Source organism: Littorina saxatilis, linkage group LG12, assembly GCF_037325665.1.
Source record: "Littorina saxatilis isolate snail1 linkage group LG12, US_GU_Lsax_2.0, whole genome shotgun sequence".
Lineage (NCBI taxonomy): Eukaryota > Metazoa > Mollusca > Gastropoda > Littorinimorpha > Littorinidae > Littorina > Littorina saxatilis.
In genome coordinates this window covers 72,547,798-72,557,797 of record NC_090256.1, presented here as the reverse complement: position 1 = coordinate 72,557,797, position 10,000 = coordinate 72,547,798, and the positions used below count along the sequence as shown (strand labels likewise).

The window sequence follows — 10,000 nt, the reverse complement described above, 5'->3', positions numbered from 1 at the left end:
AAATGCGTGAATTATTATTATAGTGAGTATTTCTACGCACATACCCTCCCAGAGGGAGGCTCATGGCGTTTACAATATGCCGTGTGAGATGGAATTTTTTTACACAATATATCACGCATTCACATCGGCCAGTAAATCTCAAGCGTGTTAGGCGAGTATATACTTTCACGGCATAATAAGCTAAACCGTTCAGGAAATATGTGTTTTACTACAACGGGGAAGGCATTTATAAAAGGCCTAAACGTTGCAGGCAAAACGTCGCCATCGAATGCACTTATATAATATCGACTAGACAAGACAGCCGCGGAATCAATCTTCATTAAATGACAACGATAAGGAAAAATAGGAACAATTTGGGCAGGGCCTGCGGCTCAAATCAGTCCGCAAAGAGGGCAGAATGTATGCCTACTTAAATCATAGAAACGGTAGACTGTTAAGTTAAAAGGGGGGAATTTATAATCCAAAAATTCTACAATACAATTGTCTTAATGCGGTATGATGTGGTGTGGTTTGTGTGGGTTTCTACATGTGCGTGCGTGCGTGTGTGTGGGTGCGTACGTGCGTGCGTGCGTGTGTGTTTGTTTGTGTTGCACTGTCACCTACCTGTGTGACGGGTCCGGTCATGGACTTCATAAGGTAAGCCAGTCCTATGGTCAGCAGGCCGTAGAACACCACTGTGAGAAGAGAAAACCCACTGTGAATGTGAACATTGACCGCCACCATGCAACACTCCCCACGCCAGTACAAAAACAGCACTACCAACAACTATAGCACACACACACACACACACACACACAAACACTTACACACACACACACACGCACGCACGCACGCACGCGCACACATACTACACACACACACACATACACACACGCACACACACACACGCCCACCCACGCTCACACACACACACACACGCACACACACACACGCACACATACACACACGCCCACACACGCCCCCCCCCCCCCACACACACACACACACAGTATATACCCAGCATTTTAGCGATCAAAGTGACCGTAGTGTCCTTCATCCCTCTGAGAGGCCTGGCCAACAAATCCTCCACACTGTTGGCCGCCAGTGCGTTGATCCCCGAGGATACGGTGCTGAGAGGAGAGCAGCACGCACATGTTATAACATATGTAAAGGCGTGTATAGGTCATATCTCCCGTTTTATTAAAGCTAGGAACCTAATATTTGGTACACACGGTATGCACCACAATTCCAAGCTACTCACCAAATGTCAGCTCAATTGAACCCAGAGTACCAGAGATACAAGTCTAATCCGAAGACAGACAAACAGACAGACAGACAAATAGACAGACAGACAGACCGATTCCTATACACAACCCGTATATATACGGGTGTGCAATAATAATGACTGCTTGTATAGCGCGAACCACAGCAATATATGCTCTCCGCGCTCTACATACTAACTATGAATAAAATCATACTATTTAACATAACATCAAATACATATATACATCCTATATTTGATCAAGGTTTCAAAATCTTATTTTGACTAGGCCCCCCAAAAAAAAGTGTGGTTAAGGTAACATAGCCCCAAAAAATAGGGTAGGAAGGTAGGCAATCACTTTTTTTTTTTAAACTTTTTTTTTCTATGTAAGCAGAGCAACCAAGCGTGTCAGTTGCACTCGCAACCGAAGAAGATGCGGCCATTTTTGTCATGGCAAGCGTCTGTTGGGCCTTTTTAGTAGAAGGAGTTATTTCCCTTGCATCGTCTGTCGTCTGCATGACGCCTCGAGCGCTTTCGCTTTCATTGCGTTTTCTGCACTCGTTTTCTTGTTTTCATTTTTGTTGTTGTTGACAAATGTAATAAAAAGTTATAGGGTCGGCCCCTAAAAATAGGGTAGGTCGGGTTACCGTAACCACACCTATTTTTTTTTTTAGGCCCTATACGTATCATGCCCATATTTTTTCACGGCTAACCGTGACACAAATAATTAACTCACATGCACACAATGAGAATCTACGCAAACACGGCAAACAATGATCTCTCAACCGAGCAAAATTTAATCACAATGTCCACCAATACTAGCAAGAATAAGGGTATATACTGCAATTCGTTGTCTGTCAATGGACAAATCCACCATCAAATCAACAATCAACTCAGTGCTGTAACACCCAAACAACTACCCAACCTATCAAAATCAAGCCGTCAATTGAGAATTAGTTACAGAGCCAGAGAGTCAGAACATGATACAGTGATCGGGCTAGCCATTATCCAGACCTTTAGGCTACCTTCTTAACCTTCGCCCGACCGGGTTATCGACTACACACGGAAGGAAAAATATGCATACCCTTCCGTAGACCCATGCTTTCCAAAGAAGCAAAAACGTGCATCCCCTTCCGTAGGCGCCGTGGTTAAATTTCCGCGAGAAGTAATTACATTATTTTTTTAATTATTACCGTGCTCACTAAAGCTTCTCAAAAAAGGAAAAACGTGAATACCCTTCTGTAGACGTCGTGGGGCCGTGTAGACCCACATTGTTATGTATTAATTTCGCTCCACGCGACTTGCTTATTAACTCCAAAATTAAACAGATCGTAGAAAATGATGTTTAGAGCCAATACCTGAAGGTTTGTGACTTCTCTCCCTAGTTTTTATTTAAGTTCCTTCAGTTTGAGAAACATGGGTCCGCGCGGCCCCACGATGTCTTTCGTGTGTAGTCTAAATTTGACCTTTCTTTTTTTAATTACTTCTCGCTGAAATTTAATGATCTTTTAGGACATAAGAGCTTTTTAGGTGTCTGAGGCATTCTTAAAAGCTCATTGAAAAATTCCAACTGGTTTAACAGATATTTGCAATTAAACACCCTTCTGGGTCCACACGGACCCACGACGACCGGCGAAGGTTAAATGTACACAGCCTGTCTTTAACGATAGGCAGATATTCAGGCACACCAGCCGCTAAAATCAAATGACTATATATAAAAACCCGTAGAGGAAGAAATCTGTCAAACATATAACCAAATGAATACATAACTCCTATACAGGAAGATCGAGTGACTATATACGTTAAAACACCTATTCAGGAACAAATATTTCAAACATAAAATCAACTGTTAGAATCAAATGATTACATAACACCCGTAAAAACGAAGAAATCTTTCAAACATAAAATCAACCGGTAAGTGTGACCGGTTTCTAGGAATTTTATTTTCGGTATTTGCAGTGGTTTTTTTTTATATCGGTAAAATACCAGAAACATCCAGTTAACGCACTCCCTGACAATCACGCAGTTACCTGAGAGCTCCACTGAAGAGCATAGACATGTAGAGCCCCGCCATGCCAGGCAGGTCAACCAGCACGTGAATCACAAAGTAGGGCATCATCTGAAAGACAGAGATGTCTTTGTCATCGTTCTGTGAAATTTGAAGAGGCTGCTCCGAGTAGTTTTAGATTTATTGCATATCAACTGCAGCTACCCAGCAACAACACCATCAAAAACCAGGATTTCTTGCTGTTTTTCAAACTTGCAGTCACTCTTTTTCCCACGCTAGATCAGCCTGACAGCGTGGCAGTTTCAAACAAAATAGGTATGCCCTGTTTGGTAAGACACCTAACACAATTTCTCATCTAAACAAAATGCTAAATATCGTTAATTTTAGTCACCATTTTGAAGGTTAAAAGTGAATAATGCCGCCGTCAAAAAAACGCCATTGTTGAGGGTAAGTGTGGTCAAGGACGTGTGACGTCATACCCAAATATTGCTCAAAACTAAGAAACACATTTTTGAGCAGAAGAAAGGCAGATCTTCAATTACACACATGTTTCTGAACAAAATACTGCTGTTTATCATCTGGGCTATACCACCGAAAAAATATTCTTAACTTTTTGTGTCCTGTGTAGCTTCTTGCGTGATCAGCGGGGGCGACAATACAGCCATTTTAGAAGAAAAAAATCGTGACTGGCATAATTATATCGCAGTCCCACTGAGATGGACACATGGATTCAGTAGAAAAATCCCACAATCCACAGTACGATGAGAGGTTGGTTTTGCATAAAACATCGTGTAACCAGGCTACCACAGACCCAACCACATCCATTTTAAGGCTTAACTTTCCATCTGACTTAAAAACGTACTTTGCCTCACAATTCTAGCTGCATGCTCAATGTTGAGAACAGCAATTTTCTACTGAATATGGAACTCGGCACCCACTTAGAGTATTGGAACTAGGCACCCACTTAGAGTATTGGAACTAGGCACCCACTTAGAGTAATGGAACTAGGCACCCACTTAGAGTATTGGAACTAGGCACCCACTTAGAGTATTGGAACTAGGCACCCACTTAGAGTATTGGAACTAGGCACCCACTTAGAGTATTGGAACTAGGCACCCACTTAGAGTATTGGAACTAGGCACCCACTTAGAGTATTGGAACTAGGCACCCACTTAGAGTATTGGAACTAGGCACCCACTTAGAGTATTGGAACTAGGCACCCACTTAGAGTATTGGAACTAGGCACCCACTTAGAGTATTGGAACTAGGCACCCGGACCCACTTAGAGTATCGGAACTAGGCACCCACTTAGAGTATTGGAACTAGGCACCCACTTAGAGTATTGGAACTAGGCACCCACTTAGAGTATTGGAACTAGGCACCCACTTAGAGTATTGGAACTAGGCACCCACTTAGAGTATTGGAACTAGGCACCCACTTAGAGTATTGGAACTAGGCACCCACTTAGAGTATTGGAACTAGGCACCCACTTAGAGTATTGGAACTAGGCACCCACTTAGAGTATTGGAACTAGGCACCCACTTAGAGTATTGGAACTAGGCACCCACTTAGAGTATTGGCAGTTTTGACCACGGAATATGGAACTAGGCACCCACTTAGAGTATTGGCAGTTTTGACCACGGAATATGGAACTAGGCACCCACTTAGAGTATTGGCAGTTTTGACCACAGAATTTGAAACTGGGCAGCCACATTACACTTTTGAAGGTTTTCAGTGTAGAAATTTGAGCAGGTCAGCCACCAACGGCATTGGCAGTTTTCAGCACAGGTTGATGCGGAAAACGTAAGTAAGAGGCTCCGCTCACATATGTAACTTCAGCAGGACCGACGACGCACTGCAGATTATCCCAGCCCGCTACACGTTGCATGAAAGGAAAACAGGCCAAGTACTCGTCATAATCCCTATCGCGGCATAAATAATAGGTAGTGCGTCGTCTGTGCCGCTGAAACTGCGCAGGTATATTCTGCCCATAATGTTTACCTGATTTTTGTTGGTGATGAGGCCTGCAGCGTACGGGTCGCAGCCCACAGTGACGATGTAGGCGTACAGCAGGACCCCCGTCAGGCCCAGTGTCGTGCCGTAGATGATGTTGAGAGGAGCGTTCAGCAGGAAGGTCCTGGAACAGATGTTGGCGTGTATAACATGCTAACTGGATTGTTTTTGTTTTTTAATACTTGTCATAAGTCGTAGCCAGTTGAAAGTGAAGATATTTAAGCACATAAAGCAACCCTTAAACGCGTACACACTCGCGTGCACATACAAGCACTCATACGCACGCACTTACCCACGTGCACGCACACACACACACACATACACGCACACATAAGTACACATACACACACACATGAGTACACACACACACACACACACACACACTGTGACACACACACTCACACCGCACACACATTCGCATACACACACAAGTACACACACGCATGCACACGCATGCACACACACACACACACACACACACACACACACACACGCGCGCGCGCGCGCTCACGCACGCAAGCTACCACGGTCTCTCTCCCTCAGTCTCTAACTCCTCTTTCTCTCTTTGTCTCTCTCTCACTCTCTCTCTACCCCTCTATCTCTTTCTCCCTCCCCCCCTTTTTTCTCGTCCTTCCACCCCCCCCCCCCCCCCCATCTCTCTCTCCCTGCAGTACAGTTTGGCAGTCTTGAGAGTCTTAAGAGAGCCGATCCTCTGCACGGACGACTGGTTGAAGCAGTTGACGAGCCACATGACGCAGCCGCCCAGGATACAGCCCCACATCGAGTGACGCTCTCTGGGGTCCGGGTTCAGTCTGTGGGACATAAGACATAACACATTTTAACACTAAAGGCATAACACATAAGACATAAGACATAAGGCATAACACATTAGACATAAGGCATAACACATTATAACACTAAAGGCATAACACATAAGACATAAGACATAACACTTAAGGCATAACACATAAGACATAAGGCATAACACATTAGACATAAGGCATAACACATAACACATTAGACATAAGGCATAACACATAACACATTAGACATAAGGCATAACACATTAGACATAAAGCATAACACATTAGACATAAGACATAACGCATAAGGCAGAAGACATAAGGCATAAGGTAGAAGACATACCACATAACACATACGACATAACACATAACACATAAGGCATAACACATAACACATAAGACATAAGGCATAAGGCAGAAGACATACCACATAACACATACGACATAACACATAAAACATAAGGCATAACACATAAGACATAAGACATAACACATAAGACATAAGGCATAAGGCAGAAGACATACCACATAACACATACGACATAACACATAAAACATAACACATTACACATAGGGCATAAGTCATAAATAAATAAACATCCTTGATCGGAATGTCATGCCAGATAGTCAAGTGGACGGCCTTAAATGTCATAGAAAGTCCGAGTGAAATGACACGGGAATTAATTCTTTAATTGGGGTGCGACATTTTTCGCAATAATGTTTTTCAAAGTTTAGTTCACAATTATTTTTTCATTGCGTTTTCATTTTCGAGTTTGCTTTTTGCTTTTGAGAACTGTCAGCAGGCGGGTGAGAGACAGCGGAACGCGACATTCTCAATCGACGAAACGCCATTACGCTTCACTGAGCTGCCGTCACGGTTTTAGTCAGTCACGGTTCAGGGAATGGTGGCTACTTCTATTGGACGGAGGGACGGAAACGCACAACAAAATGTTTCCCAAATAGTCACTAGTACTCGGGACAGAATTAAAACTGGTTTTTTTTCTTTTTGCCCGAAACATTATATTACCTCAATCCTGTCCCACATTAATAGCCTATTACTCCGTCACGGCGGAGGGCTGACCGTGCACCCAAAAGCGGACTCAACCAAATGGGTATTTTTTGAAAGCTTGGGGCCTGCCGAACATAAAAATCGATGTTAACAAGAAATATTCAAGGGCGCACTTTCTCTTTTCAGTCAAAATTCAACTATACCCTGAAGAGTGATGCACGAGCATTTCAGTCGCTTGCCTCTGAAAAAAGAAGTTCTCAGCCAAATTACGAACTCAAACTGGTACGTTTTACATATAAATGTGTTAGTTGGTATCTTTTGATTATCACAAAACAATTTGCGACTGCTTTGGCCGAGGATGCTGGTGACAGTATCATTATTATGAACCCTACCCTAAATCCAGGAAAGACGTCGTCCAAAATGTAAGTAAGTTTTGATTAAAAATAAATTCACACAAGACTAGTATTGTTGTTTGGCTTCAATGGATATATTTTCGTCAAGTATGATGTCTTTACATAATATCTGTAAAATATTAATGGATTTGAACCATATACTATGTCACTATGATCTTCCAATCTTCCTAACCCCCAGCCCAGTAAAGCGTGCGAGACGTTTCCTGAACAAATGTCGCTTTGTGGTGCGAGTTCAGTGTGACATGATTAGTTTCCAGATCCCCATTTCTGACTTTCAAAGTTTATCTACATACATTTAGCAATGCACGAGCAAAATATGACAACTTAATGGTGCCTTTTGGTTTAATGCTATGGTAAAAAATCCTAGTGATAGTGTTTACACCTTGAAACAAAACATAACAGAGGGGAGTAGTCTTCCTCAATCTGGTTCAGAGCATAATGTATTTCTATTTTCAGAGGTAGCATTATTTCTGATAAGAGCTAGAGCCAATATAATGATGCTGAATATTTGAAAAATGAACTTTGTGACTCATCTGAGTAGCAGAAGAACCTTCGTGATCGTCAGCGTATAAGGCTGGCTGTCTTCAAGGCAATTCCTAGATGAACAACTTAACACTGCGTTCGATTATTCGCCCGTTTCTTAAGCTAGAGCTTTGAAACTTCACACGCGTCTAGGGCTACATGTACGCTTTACAATACATACAATATTGTTGACTCTCGCGTTATTTAAAGGTCACAACAAGGTCATTACCAGGCAAAAACGAGGGAAAACCGACGGAAAGTACCATTTTCTGCAACTGTTTGTTAGAAAAAGCTTTCAAATTCAATTATTTTGGGGGGATTAACGCATCTCTAGACATGACAATCATCCGATTATCAGACATCAATTGTGGAGGTCACGACAAGGTCATTACCAGGCAAAAACGAGGGAAAACCGAGGGAAAATACCATTTTCTGCAGCTTGTGTGAAAGTAAAAGCTTTCAAACTCCATCTTCTTCTGGTATTGGCGCATCTCTAGGCATGACAATCATCTGATTAACAGTCCTCAATTTTCAAGGTCACAACCAGGTCATTACCAGATAGAACCGAGAGAAAACCGAGAAAAAATACCATTTTCTATAACTTTTTTGTAAGTAAGAGCTTATAAACTCCATCTTCTTCTGGGATTAGCGCTGATTTCTATGACCCTGAAGTCCGAGGAAAGTTTTCTTGGCCCATGTCTAGTTTGAAGGTCATGACAAGGTCAAGTTTACACGTTTTCTATTTGTGTTAGGCTATTTTCTAAGCTAAAGCTGTTGAGGCAGATTCATGACATCTTCCTTCGCCCACAGGGGCTCTAGGGGGGTGGGCGGGGCTGGATGTAATAGGGGTAGAAGAGAAGGGGAGAGAGAAGAAAAAGTCAATGTTAAGGTGTTCATCTACCGATAGCCTTGCGGTCTGCAAGCCTGACTCTGAGGATCACACCGGCTGTCCTGGCACTCAGACGAGTCATAAAGTTGATATATTTTTCGTCGTTTTACCCAGTAATGACCTTGTTGTGTGACCTTTAAATATTACGAGAGTCAACAATATTTGTTTCATGTCTTATAATGCCCTAGACGTGTGTAAAATCCCATCCTTGTCATGACCTTCAAACATTGCATGGGTCAAGAAAACTTTCCAAAGACTTCAGGGTCATTGAAATCAGCACTAATCCTAGAAGAAGATGGAGTTTATAAGCTCTTACTTACAAAAAAGTTGCAGAAAATGGTATTATCCCTCGGTTTTCCGTCGGTTTTATCTGGTAATGACCTTGTTGTGACCTTGAAAATTGAGGACTGTTAATCAGATGATTGTCATGTCTAGAGATGCGCCAATACAAGAAGAAGATGGAGTTTGAAAGCATTTCCTTACACACAAGTTGCAGAAAATGGTATTTTCCCTCGGTTTTCCCCGGTAATGACCTTGTCGTGACCTCCACAATTCATGACTGTTAATCAGATGATTGTCATGTTTAGAGATGCGCTAATCCCAGGAAACAATTGAATTTGAAAGTTCATTCTTACAAACAGTTGCAGAAAATGGTACTTTCCCTCGGGTTTTCTTCGGTTTTACCTGGTGATGACCTTGTTGTGTGACCTTTAAATATTACGAGAGTCAACAATATTTGCGTTATGTCTCATAAATCCCAAGACGTGTGTAAAGTTGTAATTAAGCTTTAGCTTCGAAAATAGCTGACGTCCAGAAAGTATTTTATTTGACCTTAAAAGATATTCCCAAATAGAAAACGTGTAAATTTGACCTTGTCATGACCTTCAAAGTAGGCATGGGTCAAGAAAACTTTCCTCGGACTTCAGGGTCATTGAAATCAGCGCTAATCCCAGAAGAAGATGGAGTTTATAAGCTCTTACTTACAAAAAAGTTATAGAAAATGGTATTTTTCCTCGGTTTTCTCTCGGTTCTATCTGGTAATGACCTGGTTGTGACCTTGAAAATTGAGGACTGTTAATCAGATGATTGTCATGCCTAGAGAT

The 10,000-nt window shown here is 42.2% G+C and overlaps 1 protein-coding gene across 1 annotated transcript in view; it reads right to left on the bottom strand.

Moving 5' to 3' along the window:
• The window catches only part of LOC138982737 (sodium-coupled monocarboxylate transporter 1-like), a 41,161-nt gene that overhangs the window by 12,896 nt on the left and 18,265 nt on the right, over positions 1-10,000 (bottom strand). The window contains exons 8-12 of the mRNA XM_070356068.1: positions 5,936-6,073; positions 5,250-5,385; positions 3,271-3,359; positions 997-1,109; positions 604-674 (exon numbers count right to left, since the gene is read on the bottom strand). Coding sequence (XP_070212169.1) covers positions 604-674; positions 997-1,109; positions 3,271-3,359; positions 5,250-5,385; positions 5,936-6,073 — 547 coding nt within the window. The remainder of the gene's footprint in view (positions 1-603; positions 675-996; positions 1,110-3,270; positions 3,360-5,249; positions 5,386-5,935; positions 6,074-10,000) is intronic.